This window comes from Prunus avium, chromosome 5, assembly GCF_965620075.1.
Source record: "Prunus avium chromosome 5, drPruAviu1.hap1.1, whole genome shotgun sequence".
NCBI classification, from domain to species: Eukaryota; Viridiplantae; Streptophyta; class Magnoliopsida; order Rosales; family Rosaceae; genus Prunus; species Prunus avium.
In genome coordinates this window covers 26,943,783-26,963,809 of record NC_142288.1, presented here as the reverse complement: position 1 = coordinate 26,963,809, position 20,027 = coordinate 26,943,783, and the positions used below count along the sequence as shown (strand labels likewise).

The window sequence follows — 20,027 nt, the reverse complement described above, 5'->3', positions numbered from 1 at the left end:
CGCTTTAAATATATTTGAATATTAAATAGTATAGCCGCTCGGCTATACGGTGTAAGCTCAGTGCGACAGTAGCGTCTTGCTTTTTGCCCAACTACGGTTCAGTTTGTCCTTAATTGTAAAACAAATTGTATGTTTTCCCATAATTAGGTCAAGTTCTTCCAAAAAGAAAAAAACCACTTTTTTATTGTAGGTGGGTGACTTGGAAAAAAACCCAGCTTGACCTATTACCAAACATTGCAAGTTATCCAGATAAATGGGGAGTTGGAATCTGTGGTATTTTTTTTCAATTGGGTTGCTGAGAAAATGTAGGAAAAGAACTCAAAGAATATAAATAGTCTTTAGAAAAATGTTTTGTTACATCAGCTTCAGAAACCATCTTCTGATTCACTGGAAGATATTGATGATATATCTGAAATGAAATGTGAGTGGAAGTTTTGTAACTTGTTTGATGTTATGGTTGAAGGTGATAGAGGAGGTGATAGAGGAGGCGATGAGGATCCTATAGTCACTTCATAACTCTTCTTCTTCTGTAGCTTTCTTGAAATTTCTGCACAAACAAGAGCAACCATGTCTAGAAAATCCTTCACAATAACAAACAGTTGAAGTGGTGGTGCTCCTTTGTCTTTCAAAGCTCCTGCTTGGTAATATTCTGTTGTTCTCTTCACAAGCTCCATGACCCTTGCTTGCTCTTCTCTCACCACCTTAAGCTCCTCTTCACATTCTTCTAAGAACCCTTTCATTTCTCTTGCAAATCCACCTCTCTCAGCATTGCCACTCTGTGTCAAAAGTTTCTTAATTTCAGCTACGCGGTTACTTAGAGTAGAGCTCATATGGATGAAGCTCTCATATTCTATGGTAGCTGCTTTCTTTACATTAGATAATTCAATACTCAACCCTTCTAACAATGACAACCCTTGTATTAGGTACTCTTTTCTTCTCTCTTCAGCCGTTACATTATCCGAATTCGGTGAAATAATTTGGCTAGTGTTTTGACCAATGCTGCGGTTCTGATTGATCACACAGCTTCTGCCCTCTGATTGTGCTACTTGTTCAACCACAAAGTGGAGTAGTGTAGTCTTTCCATCAGTGCTTTTGACATCAGATAGCTTCAGAAGAGCACTGAGGTTGAACCCTTGTGCATTGCCTCTGGCTGTTCCAGCATTCATTCTATTGCCAGCTTTGAGAATCGCTTCAAGAAGTTTTAGGAAGAGCATGCGAGCTCTTAGCTCCTTGCACCCCATTTCAAGTGTTTGCAAAGACTTCTTGAGGTGAAGGACTTCAGGGTCATAGTTTGCTCTGAAAAGCATTGCATTGAAACGAGTGAATGCTGAAGGAACAGCTTTCAAAATGTGGTAGAGGAAAGATTCAGCAACTGCAAGTTTACTTGGGTTACCATTAAATTGGAGGATCTTAGCTTCTTCTTCTTGGGTTGGGGAAATTTTTGTAAGTTTTTCTAGTGTATCAGAACCAAGTCCTTGCCCATCAAGGAGGGCATTTACGATTTCTTGGCGAGAGATTGCAAGAGATCTTAGCACGATTGCGGTATTCTGGGACTTTCGGGGCTCTAGGATGAAAACTTGAGATGTTGGGGAAGAGTTAGACTTGTTTGAAGCTGTCAAGTGGTTATTTCTTTCAGAGGACTGGTTTTTAATGGTGGTATATCCAAACAAATTTTCCATAAGCTCATCATCAAATCTGAGAATTTAAGCGAATAAAATCTAGTTAGGATATGATCATGAGTCATGACATCAAATAAGAAAAGACTACAAAGATAGAAGAAACCATATGATGTAATAGTATTGTGACTTGTTTACCTGAATGATCCATCATTGATTTTATCCCAGACCATTGAATGATCAACAGCAGCCATAACCTTGTCCCAGTGCAAAGGCTTCAGCTTTGTTTGCCCAACACCAGTTGTTTTTGAGCTCTCCCCTGTGGAAGCATCTGCCCTGCTATTATTGCTTGGTTTGCCTTTAGGTGCAGGTGGAGGTTTTAGTGATAAACCCAAACCACCTGCCTTAGGAGGTGGAGCAGGTGGTAAAGGATTCCTTTTTGCCAGAATAGGCGGTGGTGGCATCCGTAGTGGAGTAGGAGGAGGAGGTGGTGGTGGTGGTGGTGATGGTGGAGATTTATCTATTGCTGGTTGGGGTGGTGGAGGAGGCAGTGATTGTGGAGCTTGCTTCTCCAATATCAATGCTGAAGTTGTTCTAAGTAGAGGTCTGGGAGGTTGTAGAGAATATGGTTTTGCCAATTTATCAGGATTGGTCAAATCAGATGACTTAGACAATTCAGGCCTCTCTCCTTTAGTATCCACTCTTTTTTCTTCGTCTTCATCTTCATAACTGGGATTAAACATTACTCTTGGAAGATTTGTTTGAAGCTGTCCGTCTTCTAATTTTCGAAAGTATATAACATCAACCCCATTCTCATCAACAATCAACCCTTTCACATTCGCACCACATTGCCTAAATTCTTCTCGATACATCACAACTTCTTCTCGTCGAAAACTTCCATTGGTCTTACCTTTTAGGAGGCGGTGAGCAGCAAGAAATCGGTATAGGAAGAACAAGATTCCAGCAATAACAAGAGTGGCTGCAGCTGTTGCTGTAATAGTCTCAGCAAGTACTGTTCCATTAGATTGTGGCATTGCTGGATTTGGCACCTGAGAGACGAGAGAATTATCTGGAAAGGAACTTCTCAGAAAAGCAGTAAGATGACAAGCGCTTGGAAGAAAAGGCTTCCAAAAGAACCAAACACAGGGTTTATTTGTTAATGTGTTGTGTTCTTTGAATGCTGAGTAACTTCAATTCCTGTGTTTTGGTGTTTGGTTGTTGACAGTTTCAATGAAGGTAGTTGTTTGCTTGGTTGGTTTTGTTTTATGAAAATTACTACATAGACCCTGTTGGGGAAGTGCAACTACAAGTTGCATGGAAGAAGAGACTGTATTGTAGCCTTGTAGGTTTTTCTGTCATTTTGAGATAATGCATAGAGCAATGGCAGATGGTGGGTGTGAGATTTATGTTTGCCGTCCTTCATTTCCAGTATTGTATATCATTTCCATGCATCGACATTAATTAATGATTTTAATTTCGAAAGTTCTAATTGCTTTGCAGCCGTTGAATTAGAGTTTGTTGACATCATAAATAAGTGATCTTTCTTATTTGATGAATTAACAAATGAGTAAGTATATTATATCATTAGCATTGTTTGGTTGTTAATTTATAATTAAAAACGATATTACAATGTGCTAATCGTTATTAACAAAGTTAAAGACTCTGATAATTAACCAACATTCCAAAGTCTCATACATGACCCACCATTTGAGGACTTGCCCGCAAGCTGCCAAATGGCTTCAGCAGATCAAAGAGCTGTTCAGCTGAGCACAAATGGAAGAAGAACAAGAAACAGAACCAGTGCCTGCACCCAAAAACAAGTATATAAGAATGGTTAAGTTACACAAAACCGGGAACGAAGTCTAGTCAATCCCTCGTAATCCCTTGTAGTTTAAACTATCGTTTCTACTAAAAAAGAGTTACACAAAATAAAACCAACAATTATGATTTACTGTGGCCTGAACTGAAGCATTTGATCAGATGTGGGGTTGCGATCCTGTGTGGTCCATGAAACGAAAAACCAAGATGTGATGAATCTTAATGGGGCCCTATAAAACTAGTGAGGCTAATGATTTTAAGGGTCTACATCTCGTTGCTGGTCTTTAAAGCAAAAATCACACAGACCGACTGGTGAGCTTTGAGATCGTATACTAACAAGTTTAGCTAAAATCTTCAAAAGTTGGTGTATCCATGATGGCCCATGACAAAAGTTTTGGCACCAAAGTAGAATTTAGAAGCAAAGCACGTGAAATGATTCCAACTCAAAAGGGTGAAAAATGACAGACAACCAGATATTGAATGGTTGAAAATAACGATGAGTAGACAACAAAATATTCCCCTCAAAATATTTTGGGATTTCCATTGATTGTGTTGAGATTTTCCATCTCCAACATCCACAAAAAGTAGGAAGGAAAGAACCTTTTAACCCCAAGTCTTGCTTATATGTCTCTGTCTAACCTTTTCCCCTTTCTCTTTTCTGGGCAGGGTGAAAGTTATATGCTGGCAAATTTACACAAGGTTGTGGAAGAAAACATACGTGGCAAAACAGGAAATTCTCTATACTGCCAAATGGGGACACTCTGTATGAACGTGAAGTTAAAAATCCTAATAATGGCAGACAATATCAATCTGTCTTGTGCAGTCTAGGTCTCTTTGACGAACACCGTGACGAGGGCGATGATGGCAACGAAGACGGTAGCTGAGATGATGCTAGAGTGCAAGCAAACGAAGGAGACAGTTGCGGTAAAGGAGAGGGAGGTGATGATGCATTGTAGTCAACTTGAAATGTTCTCTTGTGAATCTTCTTCTCTTCACTTTCTCTTCTTTCTCCTCCTCCCATCATGAAATGTTTCAAGCGGTTCACATCTGAGAGCTTTACTGGCTTCAATATATACTCCTCAGCTCCTTCCTCCAAACATCTGTAGAAACCAGTGGTAAAAGAATCATCCGTCAAAGAGCTTCATATGGAGAATAATTTAATATATAACAGGCAATCAGCACCCAAAACAAATTAAAAAATTCAAAAGTACGCCAATAAATACGGTAAACAATAATTGTTGAATTCAATATGCATTTTATATGGTAAACGTTAGGCAGGGCAAGGCAATAATTTGAAGATACTATCTTCTAGAATATAATATTATGCCCATGAAATCTGAACATGGCAAATTTTGCCCATTAGGCTCATGAAGGGGCGGCATTTGAAGTTGGCCATACATGAGCATTTAAAAAAATCCAGCACCCATGCTGAAAAATAGATGATTAATTCCTGGAAAATATAAAACAATTAAAGAAAAACATTCACCTAGAATTTGATATTCATAGTCAGAAATAATAATAATAACTACTGTTATTCAATATAATTGAACAAGCCATGTGAGGACTCTTATTTTATAAGATTTGAGTGATCCCCAAAAGATTCATGAGTAAAATGACATCACAATATTTTATGGCAATCTCGTGTGATGTCTACGTATCATTCAACAATTTGAGGCAAAACACCAATCACCTCCTATTAAAAAAAATTGGTACTTTTAAGAGAAAGATCAATTCTGCAGATCATAAGAATATAGTATGGCCAAATTATTTCTCGAAAAGTTAAACAAAAGATCTGGCAAACTAATCAGATGTTGCTATGTTTGAAATAGACCACAAAATTCCTAATTCCAATGGGGCAAAAAATGAAATATGGATCAAAATTCATTAATGTTCAAAAACAAAACAATTATAATATATCGGGCTTACAATTAGAAAAGCAAATCAAGTTCCAGCAAAGTATAAAATAGAGAGAAATCCTTGGTCCAAGAACATACCTATCAAATGTTGACCAAAAAAAAAAAAGAACATACCTATCAATTCGGGTCAGGATGTTTTCTGATGACATGATCACCACCGGAACTTCTCTAAAAGCTGAAGATTCCTGTTCAAATGAAAATTACACAATAAATCTCTGAGTAATTGCCACGATAAACTTTGAATTTAATTATGGATTATCAGTTATTCTGCGCCTTGATTGATTATTTCAAATAAAAATTAAAGGGCTAACCTTGATCTTCTTTAGCAACTCATATCCGGTCATCCCAGGCATTGAGTAGTCTGTTATTATAAGATTCACCTTCATAGCCTGTAACCACAAAAATACTCAAACGTCAGAAAACCACCATAAAACGAAAAAGACGTTTCATTTTCCGTTTGGTAGGTGAGAAAATGTTTTCTTTTTTTCTATTAAAAAGAACTTGCATTTGCATATAGGCTTATAGCAAACAACAAATGAATGAAAAGTATCTTTCTTTTTTTATTTCCCTCCTTTTCTCAGAAACCAAACAGATTTTCAAGGCGCAAGTTTTCTTACATCAAATCCGACAGAACTCTTCTCCCCATCCAATCCTAGATACTGCAGAGCTCTTGTCCCACTGTCAACAGCCGTCACTGCAGAACAGAACAAATTTGCAACATGCTTCAGTCACCAAGCAATCAAAAACGTCATTTCCCAAAACGAGAAAAAGAAAAATGATCAAAAAACCAACCAGAGCCATCCACATACCTTTGCAAGATGATATCTTTAGCAACCTCTCAATGACCTTCCGGTCGACGTGGCTATCATCCACGGCAAGAACATGCAGCTCCCCAGAACCCATCTGAGAATCAGCAGAAAGCTCAAAACTTTCGGGCAAATTAGGCCTGAACACCTCACTGGCCATCGCCATTGAGCCTTGCAGAGCTTGAAGAGGAGCCTAGAGGGGTATTTAGCGCGTCAGCTGAAATGGGTCCTCGTGGAAACAATAAAAAAAACAGAGAGAAGCAGAGTATTTTTGAAGAAGAAGCTTTTGGTTGTGTGAGTAAGGCGTTGAAGCGTGTTTATAGAGGAGAGGCGTACGAAAGGGGAAATAGAGAGAGGTGGGTGGGTTTTTGCTTTAAATAGGCAAAAGGCTAAAGCTGAGATTCTGAGGATCCAATATATCTGTGAGATTTTGTTTTCTCTTTGCAAATCTAGCAGAGAGGATTATACCTCCCCCACCCCCACTTGTCCGTTGTCCTGTCAATCCTCTTATTTATTGGTGTTTACTTGTCAAAATGGTCACTGTCAAAATAATAAAAAAATAAAAAACCTTATTTATTTGTATTGTAAATTTTATTGTGATTTTGTTTTCTCAATGTTTGATTAATTATATTTGCTCTGTTTCAGTAGCATTTCAGTGTGCTGAATCCCATGGTGCATCTTTTTCTCATTCAATTTCCAAACCTATGTTTATCTATTCTAGACAGACAACAAGTAGTTTAGTTTTTTACTATCATTGAAGGAATTTGACTTTGAATCCTTGTTTTGTTGTCAACATTGGAAATTCAAAGCCAACTTGGTCCATGGGAAAATCTTCAAGCCATATCTTCCATCGAACTTTCTTATTCAGTCTTGCAAATGTTTTTAAGTAAAAAATAACAATTTTGTTCAAACATTTTTGTATGAGTTGTAAGCCATATATTGGTTGATATAAGTATGTGAGATAGTCCATGAAAAAAAAAGCTCATGATAGAAAGGTAGGATATATGTTCGACCTCCCTCCTCTATCGTAATGAATTATGGTTTAACTATGCTAAAGATATACTTTGTTTTAGTTTTACAATTTGGACTCGCGGTACCAGAAATAAAAATGAACACAATCTTAAAGCGATATTTTTTATTGTTTTCATCATCTTGATATTATAACGATATTTTGGCCAAATGTTGTTGAAGCATGTCGACATTGATATTTCCCACTATTATCGATAATTATACAATATATATATAGATATTTTCCGAAATATTCTAGATCCAAAAAACGATAATATTAGTCTTTGATTATGACACATTTATTTTGTAATAATGAATGATATATTTTGGAGAATTGTTGAAATTTACAGCTATCATTTTAGATACTTTAGTTGGAGATGCAAGGCTTTCATTGATTTTAGAGCATGGTCATGTCATAATCATATCCACTCAAAATCTTGGATCATCTAAGAATTGCCTTTGCAAGGCATTTACTGGTATAGGTTAGCTACACATACCGACTGATATTATTGGATCATCTAATCTAACCATGATCTCCTATATCTGAGCATTTAATTAAGAGAGAGTATTAAACTTGTGAAAGGAGATATTGCCTTTGCAACTCTTGCTAAATTTGCCACTAATCAAGACAGTCATCCATTAAAATATTGGATTAAGCCTCTGGGTTTTTCGAGAAGGATCCTATTGAATGTATTCATTTTTATTTTTATTTTTAAAGCCTTCTGCTTTTTCAATTCCTGAAAGATTAAGCTTTTACCACTAATGCTGCACTATGTGGTTCTTTGATAATTTAGAGGACGGTCTTTTGGTATATAATATTTTTGCTTTTGGTTCAATGTTTGGTGTAAAATATTGGTGGAGCCTAAGAATGCCTGGTCTGGTCTGACCTCAGAAGAGAAGTGGCATAATAACCAATAGCAGTCAGTAAATAGAATACAGGTAATGGATGAATATTATTATTTTTATACCGACAATATTGGTTGAGGGAGAAGTCGAACCTAGGATCTAGGAAATAGGGTTAAATACTACAACGAATTCATTAGAATTATAAATTAATTCACTCCAAAAAGGGAAAATCCCAAAACCCAAATCCCACATAAGATCCTTATTCTCAAATAAAGTGAAAAGACAAACAAGAAAGGTTTAATGTAGCCCACATCATTATATATGGCTCTGATATGACCTTGTAAAGTCAAAGATGGATCAATTCAATTTCATCTTCTTCATCATGTTCCTTCAATTTCAGTCTGCTAATCTGAGACATGCAATCAGGCCTGTGATCCTACCACCTTTCTTTTCCAATTTGACCACAGGTCAACAGAATTGAGTCAAATGTTAAATAACACTGATGGATAAAAAAGACTTGAACTTTGTTTATATTTATATTTTCTTTGATTTGGGTTTTGTTGGAAATTGAAGAAATCGATAACCCCACACCGGCGGCGTCAAAATTGGGAAAGCCAAAAGCTTTGGGGTTTGCTGCGACCTGTTGTGAGTCATGGAAGAAGAGGAGAAGAGAAGGTCACTTCCCCCAAAATATATTTTACTTTGTACGGACGGGGATATCTAGCCAGAGATCAAAGTGGGGTCCACTAAAAAAAATGCTAAACAAGGGAGTGTGTGTGAGTGATTGATTGATTATACCTGTCCATGATATCTGAGCAGCAGCACCACCTCCATTTGCGTGAACAGTCAGATCTTAATAAACAAGACAAAACAAACACTCTGTTTCTGTTTGTATAAATAAAATAAAATGTTGTGATTTGCCAGCCACTTCGGTGGCCTTTGGAATTTGAGCTTTGATTGATCTTCTTCTTCCAGCTGATCAACTTTGGATTTCCACCACAGAGCCTCAAGCCAAGCCAGCATCATTATTGCATTGCCTCAAAATATTCTGGTTAGCTTAGCTAGCTGCCCTTTGTGTTGGTCCCAGCTGTGAAGTGAAATCACTGCACAACACTGTTCCATTCTCAGTTTTTATTTCTACTTTCAAACTGTTATCATCTGTTGCACCCAACACTAAAGCCTCGTCGTTTCGTTGCCAGACACTTTGTTCGCCTTTGGACTTTGACCTACTTTTAAAAATGATGCAGCATAGAAAGCACTATTTTGGTAACGGGCCGAATACACTATTTTGGTCAAGAGTCTTAAACCACATAAAGATAGGGGATTCGAACACAAAACCTCGGATACATGGCTAACTACTCTTAATTATGGAGCAACACTATTGTTTAAATATAATATTTTTTTTTAAAAGACTTAGACTTCTAATTTTTAGGTTGAAAACTAAAATTTGGGTTGTGGTTTGGAATTAGTTATTACACATAACAATATGGATAAGGTGCACTAAATAATAGTGAGCCCAAACTAAGCGATCTAGAGTTGGGCTCCAGATGTTCCATACGGGCCCAATGGACCATTAAAAGATCCAAAGGACCAGTTATCAAAACGACGCCGATTCATTGCAACACAGCGAAAGAACCAGGTCCCGATCCGGCGCGCAAAAGAACCAGGGCCCCAAAGCCGTCACTTCAAACCAGCAACCGTTGCTGACCGTCGAGCTCGAAAATGGAGGAGGCAAAAGCCGCGGCGTACTACGAGGAGTTGACTCGGCGCGGCGAAGGAGCTGCCAGATTCAAGCAAGGCCTGGGCTTCTCTTCTGCAAGCACAGATTCCGAAAACCCCCCTGCGCGCGGTTCAGCGCTGCCTTATTCGTCGTCTTCCTTCCTCAACAAGTTCGTCAAGGCCTCTAGCCCCAAAAAGGAGTCGGAGCTCCAAAAGCAAGCCCAAATCGAGTCCATACAGAACAAGCTCAAGAGGAAGAAGCCCGACCTGGCCGAAGAAGAAGAGAAACAACCGCCTAGGGTTTCGCATAGAGAAAGTAAGCATTCGAGGAAGCGAAGCAGGAGCAGGAGTAGGAGCAGAGAAAGGCATTCGAGGCGGCGAAGTAGGAGCAGAGAGAGACATAGAGATAGAGATAGGGATAGGGATAGGGATAGAGATAGAGAGAGAAGGAGGAGGAGAAGTAGGTCTGGGAGCGATTTGGATGGAGGTAGAAGACGAAGAGGGAGGAGCCGGAGTCGAAGTCGGTCACCTCGGGATCGGAGAAAGGAGCGAAGGAGTCGGAGCTCGTCGCCGAGAGAGAGGGGTTTGGAGAAGAGCAAGGGTAAAATGGGGAAGGAGAGAAATGGTGCTGCTGATTATTCGAAGTTGATTCAAGGCTATGATAAAATGGTATGTTTAGATTGGTAATTGTATTTTTTACTTATTTTCAATCAATGGCTGGAGCCAAGCTCAGGCCTTTATCAATTTTAGATTACATGAGACATTGAATTATTAAGTTAAGTGGTAGAATTAGTCATTGTTCATTGTCAAGTATGATAACAAGCTCTTCTTATGTTATGAACAACAGTCAGCAGCCGAGAGAGTCAAAGCGAAGATGAAATTTCAACTTGCTGAAACTGGTGAGTTGTGGTCTTTAAGAACCAGCCTCTAGTATTTGGGTTTACTTGGACTTGTGCAAAATAACCATCTTGTTATTTTGACTGCAGCTGAGAAGGATACGACGAAGGGCATGGGCTCTGGTTGGGAAAGATTTGAATTCAACAAAGATGCACCACTTGATGATGAGGAAGTTGAAGGTTAAACGTTTATGACCACACTTTGTTTTAGAAAGTAAAGATTGAATTTTGTTCTTGGCATTATTTCTGCTTGAAGTTCTGTCCTTTGTAGCGTAGGTCTCTCTGACATTGTGGTCATTTTTTAAGTTAAAAGTTAAAGATTGCGGCCATTATAAGATATTTGTGGCTTTCCACAACTTTTTCAGTAGGTTGGTTAATCATCTTTATGCTCACCATTTAGGGAGAAACCCTGGTTATATTTGCCGATGGAGAATGTTACTTTCCATTCTATAGATGTCCATAATCTGAGAATCAGATAAACATTGTTCGGGCATCTGTGTGTGCCTTTCATGCCTCTCTTCTTGATATATTACATGTCGTGCAAAGTTTTGGAGCTCTCAGACAATACTAATGGCCACTGCATCTTATTGCCTGGCCATACTTGTAACTAGAGATTATTGTTTCAAGCTTGCACTCTGATTGCTCCATAGCCTTACAATATGTGTGGCATATAAATATCCAAGATCAGAAATATAATTCAGTGGTCAATTAGCAGAGCATTGGATCAATCAATTACCATACTGATCTAGGTAGCTTGCATGTTGTGAACCCTGTTTGATTTGATCTAATTGAGCTGATTGTCCATGTTCGCCTTCTTTGTAGTTGCTGAAGATGATGCAGCATTAGTTAAGCACATTGGGAGAAGCTTTCGGTTTTCTGCGATTGAGGTATGACTCTCTACTCAATTGCTGTCAGTTACTCAATTGACTTCCAGATTGCGTCTTGAAATCTTGTTTTCAGAGAGATGATAGTTCCATAGTTTCTGAAGTTACTCATTTGAATACCACTATGTAGAACAAAAGGGAGGAGAAGATCAAAACTGCTCATGATGAGGCTATGTTTGGTTCATCAGATAATCCACCATCCATTATGATAGATAGTGAGGTTGAGGCAGAGAACGATATAAAGGACAGCAAAGAAAGTGAACCTACAAGCTTATTGAGTGATAAGGTAAGTTGAATACTGTTTCTTGCTAAGCAAAAAGAGGGAAATATTGTTTCGTAGGGGTGGGGTTCTTTCAAGACTCAGATAAAAGTTGAAATTAATATGCTGCCATTTTTTGTAGGTACTTGCGAAAAAACAAGGCTCATGGCGTGACCGTATACGTGACAAAAGGAATTGACATGGATGGCTTCGGCTAGGTCTTTTCTTTTCCAGTGCATATTTTGGATGTAGATATCACCATGACCTGATTTTAGTCATAAGCAAGTTGATGGTTGGGGTCAGATACGCTGATCAAATGGATGGACATGGATTCATTTAACATTCTGATACTATGATTTCGGTTTTCATGCGAACTTACGCGGGGGAGGAAGTGATAATGGAGGAGATGCATTGAAATTAGCATGAAGAAGCTTCCACTCCGATGAAACTGCGCATGCCCAAGAATAGCCAATGCCCTATCAATTATGCTTCTTGTGCTCAAAACTCAAAAGCGGCACAGAGATTCCAAAAGTTCATGCTCCTTGGCAGAAAGTTGTGTTTCTCATTAATATCATTTGAATTTTCTGGTCTTAGATACATATGGCCTTGTATTTTGGCCAAGGAAAACAATGTCATTGTATACGAGTATATTATTTTAACACATTCGTTTACTAGATTTTCATTGTGAGGTAACTGATGTGTGTTAGGTTGAAGATTTGAATTCTCATTGCTATTAGCAATTTGGCTTAGGTCAATAAATATTTTCATAATTCGGACTTAGTCTGTGAATATTTTATGCATGCATCTAAGAAGAGTGCATGCAAATCAAACTATCCAAGCGACAAACAAATTCTGGTGGCAATGTAATTAACTAATTTAACCCAACTGAAGCCTGATTTGTTCTGCCCTGTTTCACTTTTTAACCGTTAAGATATATTTGTGAGGATTTAAGATGATATAAAAATGCAAAATGAACATCAAGTCGTTGTAGTATAGTGGTAAGTATTCCCGCCTGTCACGCGGGTGACCCGGGTTCGATCCCCGGCAACGGCGCCCGCAGTTTATCTTTTTTTTTCCCGGGAAACTCAACTAAACCACGTGTCGCGTTCTGATTTGCTGAACTAAGACTGCGAATGACGCACGCAAAGCCCGAGACAGCCAATCAAATTGGACCACTTACAATTAAAAAATTGGAAAAAATAAAAATATAAAACTGGTGGTTCAGGTCGTCTTTGCTTCTTCGTCCCTGTTTTGCAGTTCCAAGCCCTCGCAACATTTTTATCAGAAAATCCCCGTACCGTACGCGCAATCAATGGCTCCGAATCGTTGGTTGAGGCCTGAGGTAGGCTCAGATCTGCCCGTACCCTTGAATTTCCCTTTCATTTGGCGCCAGATCGGCTTTGATTTTGTTTGTTAGGTTAGGCTGTAAATCTGATGTATGTCGTATTTATACGTGTAGGTTTATCCACTGTTCGCGGCCACAGGGGTTGCCGTAGGGATTTGCGGGCTTAGCTTGTTCCGCCATATCACAATCAACCCGGAAGTCAGGTATCTCTCTCTCTCTCTCTCTCTCTCTCTCTCCCATTCTCTCTCTCTCTCTCTAGACATATATGTGGACTACAAAGCTTATTGCTTTGAGTTAGATTTTTGCTAAGCTGTATTTTACTTTTTGATTGTTTCACTGTATGTTGATTGGATTGGTTTTTGTGTGGAAACTTATCAAAGTAGAGGAATATTTTCAGGACTGGAAAGGAAAAACCTTTCATTTTCATAACCAAGTACTTGGGAAATATTTGGGTTTATTTTGATGCCAATCAGTTACTTTTGTGCGAAGAACAAAAAAACTACTGAGTTTGCTTGAATTTAACCAAAGTGGGTGGTCCAAATTTAATCAGTAGAGAGCCCAAGTAAATATTTCAAACCAAAATGAACCGACTTTTGAATGATGGGAACTGATGCCCTCTCTAATCTGTATATGTATTTAGAAAGTATTTATAAACAAAATTTGATTGTTGTCAAAATCACTTAAAATCTTCAACCTTTGGCACATTCAAATATGGTTCGATTGGCTTATGCACATGTGTAGTGTTGTAAGTGTCCAGATTAGAGGTCCATGTTAGTGAGACTTTTTCTTCTTGCTCTGTTGGTTCCCTCCTACAAAATGAAAGAAGTTTATTCTGTTAGATTATAATGGTCTAAGGAGCACACATGGTAAATACCATGACTTTTATCATACAAATAGGTTTTACTGATTCATTCTCTCTCTCTGTGATTATGGATGTGTAAAAACGAGTGAATGTTGCTTAATCATCTTCTCTTTGCTACTATCATGGATGTTGTGGCCTAAAATAATACTGCCTATCTCTCGTTTCTTTCTAAATCAGAGTGAGCAAGGAGAACAGGGCTGCTGGAATATTGGAGAATTTCGCCGAGGGAGAAAAGTACAAGGAGCATTTCCTGAGGAAATTTGTCCGCAACAAGTCGCCAGAAATTATGCCGTCTGTCAATGGTTTTTTCACAGATCCAAGCCGGAATTAACTGCTTTGAGTACCAATTAAAAGAAAAGGAAAATGTCTGAGATGGAGACTCTTTAATTGCTTTCAGTCATTGGAGTTTGGAGGTTGTGCTAAATTTGCCCCTGCTGTATGAGGGTTACGATTGAAATAAATTGAGTGCAGAACAGTATGAACGTAAATTTGGTATCATATGCGATGATGATTAACTGTCATCTACCTATTAATTCGTTGGTTGAATTGAATTACATTATTTTTCGCATTCCTTGTTCTTTGTAAAACAATTTACTTCAAATTTCACCAGTTTTATTATCTGAAACACATCAAGCACAAACAGGCAGCTTGATGTGGTTGGGTTTTGAGACTCATGGATGCAGCTTCCAAGTCTGATTTAGTCAGAGAACCATCAAACACGAACAGGCACTACTTGTGTTTCAAACCCTAAGCGAACATCACTATTGTATTAATAAAAGCATCCCAGGATCAATCAAATACTGAGCTTACCAATCGTGAGGACACAGGAGAGCCAAACAAGAGGCCTGCCTTAGTTTGATCGCACCTAGGCAAACTAGAAGACTAAAACAACACATGGGAAATGAAATTTTCTACAGAAATCAAATTCATTAACAACTATAAATAGCAGTAAATGCTCGAATGTGATCTGCCCACATCAAGATTGTCATTGCTTGTTGAGTCAAAACCGGTAGAGAAGGAATAAATCTGGTAATCATGACTAAAATTAAGGAGGAAAGTGCTCAACATCCATCGAAGGACCACCAGATTGTTCCATTCTCATTCCTCGAAGTAAACTTTTTGCTGTTTCCTTTTCCTGTAGCGACGCACAAAGAAATAACAGTTATTTAAGAGTTCCTTATAGTTGATTCGAAACATTTGTACATATTAATTAAATTTCTTTTTTTTCGAGGGGCATAAACTTCGTTAAATTTCAATGTTATATTTAGGCAAACATGTACAGAGAAAGAGGAGTTGCAACTTACTGGGCCAGTATAATCCAGAAGACGGGTACAGTAGACCTCTGCTTCTTCAAATCTTTTCTGGTCTCTGTAGTATTGAGCAAGAAATAAAAGGGTTTCAACCATATTTGGTCCTTCCCTGTCTTCAGCTTCCATCCTCTCCAAATCCTTCTTGTAGTAATAAGCTGCCTCATCAGAACGTTCAAGTTCAAAATGTAGCTTTGCAAGCTGGTGCAGGGCAATGGCTTCCCTGTCATTACAATTCACTGCCCTTTGGTAACACTTAATTGCTTCCTCAATCATGTGGAGCTGGTCAGTTTCATAACACTTAGCCATGGCAATCCACAACCGAGAATCATTTTGCTGCAAGAATACAGATTTCTTGAAGTAATGAAGAGCATAAAAGGGCATACTCATCATCTCATAAGCTTGTCCTAATCCATACCAAGCTCGATAATCACATGGATTTATATCGACAGCATGCCGATATGCCTCGACAGCAGCTGGGGTGTTTTTCATTTCAACATATTCATGACCCATAAGGGTCCAAGCAGATAAATAATTTCTGTTCAACTTGAGTGCCCTCCTAAAGTACACAACTGACTTCTCATGCTGCCCTTTTAAGCTGTAGTAATTGCCGACAATGCAACAAGATTCTGGTCTGTATTTATCAGTGATAAATACTCTATGAGCAAGATAACTCAGTGCAGAGAAACATTCCTTTGCATATAGCACATTGGAATACATATCCATGTCCTCCACTCGGTAAGGGTCATTCCTCAGAAGGTCTTCAAAAATTGCTTCAACTTGTTCAAATTCCCTCAAACTGTATTGGGCCTTTGCAATTTGAGCCTGAATGTAATTACTAAAAGCAAAATGACCCTGGAGATATTCATATTTTGCTAAGGATTCATTGTGTTTCCTTAGTTCTTGATAAGCACTGGCAAGAAAGAAGTCCTTCATCCAATGGTTATTGAGATTAAGGGTGGTCAAAATGTCAACTGTAGTGCACAAGGACTGCAGCTCCGACCAGGCACTCCAGTTCCAAGGGTAATTGTTAACAGACTCCACAAGAACTGTGCGAGCAAGACTCTTGCTGCCTTTGTCTTTGAGCACAAGACCATACAAGTAGAGTCCAAAAGGATCAATGGTACCATTCTTGCGAAGGGTTGATAACTCCCTCTCGAGAGAAACCAGTTCACCATTCACAACATCACTCTTACCTAGGGGCCCCTCAAGTTCTATCATTTCTTCCTCTTTCCGCTTTTCGCCAGCCTTCATTACGCAATAAAAACGAGACAATATATAATTATAACATCTGGAATGAAATAGGTAGGTTCATAAAAATCAATGATTTTCTAACAAATGAGAAACCTCTACTTGTCTTTTCTTGTATTATTAAACTGATAAAGATTTGCTAATCGGATTCCTATACCCTATTGCCAATCTATTGTGTGTTGGATCCCAGTTACCTGATCTACATCCTAATCAAACTTGTACCCAGCACTGAATCGCCATTATTTAAACTAGTTCATGCCAACTGCAGCACCCACCAAAAAACAACCTTTAAGGTAATAATGACTGGACGCCTCTAAAGATACAAAATTTATGTGCTCATGAAATCAATATTACATGGGCACCCATAAATCTCACCTAAATCAATCTATAATCTACAAAAGACGAAAAGAAAAAAACCAAAACTTTCATTTGCGAAGAGTGAAAGAGAAACAAGGGCAATGAGATAAATATAAGAGAATGTTAACAGACCAGGTAAAGAGCATAGCAGCGCAAGAACACTGACTTCTTTCCATTTTGATCACGAAGCGCATGAGCAGCTCTTCTGTACTCTCGGCAATCAAAATACGACTTAGCAAGAAGGTAAAAATCACCATCCACGATGTCGTCTTCCTCCATCACCGGAGTTGACACGTACGACACTCCAGCAGCTGGCGTTGAAGTGATCTCATTAGTGCGAAACCTGCGTCGAATGCTGGAGCTCCCGCGCTGGAATCTGGTGTTTGCAGGTGTAAACTTTGCCGGGTCTTGCTCAATACCCACAAGCTGCTCTGCTGCCCTGCAAATTGTTCAAAAACGACGGAAGCATCAGTAGCTGCAAAGAACCGAAATTCGAATTGGAATTTGGGGTTTTAGGGTTTAGTGGGTACCATTTGGAAGCTGCATAGAGACAACGGTCGCTTAGCTGACGAATCGCAGTTCGAAGCTCGATTCTGTAGTTCTCTTTTGAACTCATTGATTTGCTCTCTCAGTCACTAAGCCAATGCTGCAACTGTTTGCTGTTGACATCTAACGTGCGCCGGGAGTGGCGGTGGTATACTGAGGAGCAAGGCCCCGCGCTCAGTTTCAGATTTTTCAAAAACACAAATCAAAATTGATTTTTCTTTTTTGGTGGGTTTTTTTTGTTTTTGTTTTTACAAGCGACGGGTTGGGCTGTTGTGGTAAGAAAGGAGAAAGCCCGGCCCAATTAAATTCACCCCACGAAACTTGTTTGGTTGGTGAGAAAATAACGAGGGAAAAGTGTAACTATTGTAAGTTGTAACTAACCACCAATGGCTCTAACTCCAGAAAATGTTCACTCTGCAACTCAAAACTGTGGCACAGAAAAACTCAAAACCCAGTTTTTCAATCCCATGTCGCAGCCTCACCACCTCAACCCCACAGCCGCCTCAAGACTCTTACTTGGCCAACCTCATCCTCCAATCCGATCCACAAACCCTAAGCCAGATTCTTCACAACCCTAAAATCGAGTGGACTGCAGATTTGGTGGACAAGACCCTGAAACGGCTCTGGAACCATGGGCCTAAAGCCATCCAATTCTTTAAAGTCCTTGACCACCACCCCAGCTACACGCACTCTTGCTCTTCCTTCGACCACGCCATCGACATTGCTGGCCGTCTGCGCGACTATAAGGCCCTATGGACCCTCGTTTCCCGGATGCGGGCGCGCCGCCTCGGCCCGGGCCCGAGAACTTTTGCTATCATCACTGAGAGGTATGTTGCTGCTGGCAAACCTGATAGAGCTGTTAAGGTGTTCTTGTCTATGCATGAACATGGCTGTCCTCAGGATTTGAATTCCTTTAATACCATACTTGATGTGCTTTGCAAAGCTAAGCGTGTTGAAAAGGCTTATAATTTGTTTAAGGTGTTTAGGGGCAAGTTTAAGGCGGATTGTATTAGTTATAATATTATTGCAAATGGGTGGTGTTTGATTAAGCGAACCCCCAAGGCTTTGGAGCTTTTGGGGGAGATGGTGGAGAGGGGATTGGACCCGAGTTTAACCACGTTTAACATAATGCTTAAAGGGTATTTTAGAGCTGGCCAGATTAAGGAAGCTTGGGAGTTCTTTTTGCAAATGAAGAAGAGGAAGTGTGAGATTGATGTTGTTACTTACACGACTTTGGTTCATGGGTTTGGTGTTGTTGGTGAGATTAAGAAAGCTCGAAAAGTTTTTGATGAGATGGTTGGGGAGGGGGTGCTTCCTTCCGTTGCAACTTACAATGCTTTGATTCAGGTTTTGTGCAAAAAAGATAGCGTGGAAAATGCTGTCTTGGTTTTTGAGGAGATGATGAGCAAGGGTTATGTGCCTAATGTGACCACTTATAGTGTGTTGATTAGAGGATTGTGTCATGCGGGTAACATGGAAAGGGCGATGGAGTATATGGAGAGAATGAAGGATGATGAGTGTGAACCAAATGTTCAGATATATAATGTTGTGATTCGTTACTTTTGTGATGCTGGAGAGATCGAAAAAGGGTTAAGTGTGTTTGAGAAGATGGGTGGTGGAATTTGCTTGCCTAATTTGGATACATACAACGTTTTGATTAGTGCCATGTTTGTGAGGAAGAAACCTGAAGATCTGTTAGTGGCTGGGAAGTTGTTGATTGAGATGGTTAATAGAGGATTTTTGCCCCGTAGGTTCACCTTCAATCGCGTTCTGGATGGGCTTTTGTTAACAGGTAATCAAGCTTTTGCAAAAGAGATTTTGAGATTGCAGAGCAGATGTGGCCGACTTCCCCGCCAGGTCAAACTATAAATCATGTAGGAATTCTGCTTAGAAGAGTTTTCGATTCCTGCTCAAGTTTGAACACTTGATCCTGTCTGCAAAACTTCCTAACTTCCTTCTGTGCTGTTTGGGGTTGAAGGTAATTTCAAGGATCAGCTGGGCATATTTGGTGCAGTTCGATTGAAAGAGAGATTTCTGTGCCACCCAACTTGAGGCTTTCACTGCTTTTACAAGCAGAGCACTCACAAAATGGGTCTGGCTCAAGGGGGTTATATATCTGATGACCATATCTCATCATTCTAGTGGAGATGAAGCAGTGAGTGTGGGAGAGACTTTAACTTGAGCAACAGGCTAAGAACATGATGATCATTAACTTAGCAAGAAAAGATGAGAAAGAAAATCTGGCCATGATTGTCAACGGCGTTGGTGAGTTTCAAGGTTCAATTGTTTCTTCCTTCTCATTGTCATCGCATGCTTTGGAAGCATATTGCCGGCGATTTGTTTGATAACATAGCTTGTATCAGCTTGTATCAGTTCCACAATCTATAAAGTAAAAGGAAATCTTTTAACTTCAGCACATATCCACTGTTGTCAAATTTGGAGTTGCTTACATTAGTCAAGTTGAAGCTTTGCATTAACAGAAGAAGCTGGTTTCTTCGCTCCGTTTAATGAAGAGTTTGTTCATTACTATTTGTTATGTGCACCACCCAAAATATTGATTAATTTTCGTTGGATAAAAGTGCGTCCAATGA

General features: G+C 39.2%; 6 protein-coding genes and 1 non-coding gene across 7 annotated transcripts; 4 read left to right on the top strand and 3 right to left on the bottom strand.

Annotated features, from left to right (window-relative positions):
* Positions 1–267: 267 nt before the first annotated feature.
* On the bottom strand, positions 268–3,100 carry LOC110766940 (formin-like protein 4). Its single transcript, XM_021970359.2, has 2 exons — positions 1,815–3,100; positions 268–1,695 (listed from the first exon to the last, which is right to left on the bottom strand). The coding sequence occupies exons 1-2, from the start codon at positions 2,648–2,650 to the stop codon at positions 366–368; spliced, it is 2,166 nt and encodes a 721-aa protein (XP_021826051.2). The 5' UTR covers positions 2,651–3,100; the 3' UTR covers positions 268–365.
* Positions 3,101–3,937: 837 nt separating this feature from the next.
* Positions 3,938–6,590, bottom strand: RR5 (response regulator 5). Its single transcript, XM_088253254.1, has 5 exons — positions 6,160–6,590; positions 5,968–6,044; positions 5,662–5,739; positions 5,465–5,535; positions 3,938–4,534 (listed from the first exon to the last, which is right to left on the bottom strand). The coding sequence occupies exons 1-5, from the start codon at positions 6,320–6,322 to the stop codon at positions 4,240–4,242; spliced, it is 684 nt and encodes a 227-aa protein (XP_088109380.1). The 5' UTR covers positions 6,323–6,590; the 3' UTR covers positions 3,938–4,239.
* Positions 6,591–9,629: 3,039 nt separating this feature from the next.
* Positions 9,630–12,548, top strand: LOC110766953 (serine/arginine-rich splicing factor). Its single transcript, XM_021970373.2, has 6 exons — positions 9,630–10,398; positions 10,577–10,628; positions 10,716–10,805; positions 11,448–11,512; positions 11,640–11,795; positions 11,911–12,548. The coding sequence occupies exons 1-6, from the start codon at positions 9,733–9,735 to the stop codon at positions 11,965–11,967; spliced, it is 1,086 nt and encodes a 361-aa protein (XP_021826065.2). The 5' UTR covers positions 9,630–9,732; the 3' UTR covers positions 11,968–12,548.
* A 201-nt stretch (positions 12,549–12,749) lies between these two features.
* Positions 12,750–12,821, top strand: TRNAD-GUC (transfer RNA aspartic acid (anticodon GUC)). Its single transcript has one exon. It is a non-coding gene; the product is annotated as a tRNA-Asp (tRNA).
* Positions 12,822–12,951: 130 nt separating this feature from the next.
* Positions 12,952–14,543, top strand: LOC110766846 (B12D protein). The gene is made up of 3 exons (XM_021970245.2): positions 12,952–13,110; positions 13,228–13,316; positions 14,153–14,543. Exons 1-3 carry the CDS (start codon positions 13,081–13,083, stop codon positions 14,304–14,306), a joined length of 273 nt encoding a protein of 90 aa, XP_021825937.1. The 5' UTR covers positions 12,952–13,080; the 3' UTR covers positions 14,307–14,543.
* Positions 14,544–14,708: 165 nt separating this feature from the next.
* Positions 14,709–17,652, bottom strand: APC8 (anaphase-promoting complex subunit 8). The gene is made up of 4 exons (XM_021970243.2): positions 17,421–17,652; positions 17,023–17,329; positions 15,280–16,530; positions 14,709–15,110 (listed from the first exon to the last, which is right to left on the bottom strand). The coding sequence occupies exons 1-4, from the start codon at positions 17,504–17,506 to the stop codon at positions 15,021–15,023; spliced, it is 1,734 nt and encodes a 577-aa protein (XP_021825935.1). The 5' UTR covers positions 17,507–17,652; the 3' UTR covers positions 14,709–15,020.
* Positions 17,653–17,807: 155 nt separating this feature from the next.
* Positions 17,808–19,850, top strand: OTP43 (Pentatricopeptide repeat (PPR) superfamily protein). The gene is made up of 2 exons (XM_088253253.1): positions 17,808–19,310; positions 19,415–19,850. The coding sequence occupies exon 1, from the start codon at positions 17,842–17,844 to the stop codon at positions 19,303–19,305; it is 1,464 nt and encodes a 487-aa protein (XP_088109379.1). The 5' UTR covers positions 17,808–17,841; the 3' UTR covers positions 19,306–19,310; positions 19,415–19,850.
* Positions 19,851–20,027: the final 177 nt, after the last annotated feature.

Excerpts from the sequence above, each read along its gene's own strand:
- LOC110766940 (XM_021970359.2), bottom strand. The coding sequence starts at position 2,650 with ATGCCACAATCTAATGGAACAGTACTTGCTGAGACTATTACAGCAACA. Across the intron at positions 1,696-1,814 it reads ATCAATGATGGATCATTCAG|ATTTGATGATGAGCTTATGG; the intron begins GTAAACAAGTCA and ends TTAAATTCTCAG.
- RR5 (XM_088253254.1), bottom strand. The coding sequence starts at position 6,322 with ATGGCGATGGCCAGTGAGGTGTTCAGGCCTAATTTGCCCGAAAGTTTT. Across the intron at positions 6,045-6,159 it reads AAAGATATCATCTTGCAAAG|TGACGGCTGTTGACAGTGGG; the intron begins GTATGTGGATGG and ends TCTGTTCTGCAG. Across the intron at positions 4,535-5,464 it reads ATCCTGACCCGAATTGATAG|ATGTTTGGAGGAAGGAGCTG; the intron begins GTATGTTCTTTT and ends TGGTTTCTACAG.
- LOC110766953 (XM_021970373.2), top strand. The coding sequence starts at position 9,733 with ATGGAGGAGGCAAAAGCCGCGGCGTACTACGAGGAGTTGACTCGGCGC. Across the intron at positions 10,629-10,715 it reads ATTTCAACTTGCTGAAACTG|CTGAGAAGGATACGACGAAG; the intron begins GTGAGTTGTGGT and ends TTTTGACTGCAG. Across the intron at positions 10,806-11,447 it reads TGATGATGAGGAAGTTGAAG|TTGCTGAAGATGATGCAGCA; the intron begins GTTAAACGTTTA and ends CCTTCTTTGTAG.
- LOC110766846 (XM_021970245.2), top strand. The coding sequence starts at position 13,081 with ATGGCTCCGAATCGTTGGTTGAGGCCTGAG. Across the intron at positions 13,111-13,227 it reads ATCGTTGGTTGAGGCCTGAG|GTTTATCCACTGTTCGCGGC; the intron begins GTAGGCTCAGAT and ends TTATACGTGTAG. Across the intron at positions 13,317-14,152 it reads ACAATCAACCCGGAAGTCAG|AGTGAGCAAGGAGAACAGGG; the intron begins GTATCTCTCTCT and ends TTTCTAAATCAG.
- APC8 (XM_021970243.2), bottom strand. The coding sequence starts at position 17,506 with ATGAGTTCAAAAGAGAACTACAGAATCGAGCTTCGAACTGCGATTCGT. Across the intron at positions 17,330-17,420 it reads CTCTATGCAGCTTCCAAATG|GGCAGCAGAGCAGCTTGTGG; the intron begins GTACCCACTAAA and ends AACAATTTGCAG. Across the intron at positions 15,111-15,279 it reads TTCTGGATTATACTGGCCCA|GAAAAGGAAACAGCAAAAAG; the intron begins GTAAGTTGCAAC and ends GCGTCGCTACAG.
- OTP43 (XM_088253253.1), top strand. The coding sequence starts at position 17,842 with ATGTTCACTCTGCAACTCAAAACTGTGGCACAGAAAAACTCAAAACCC.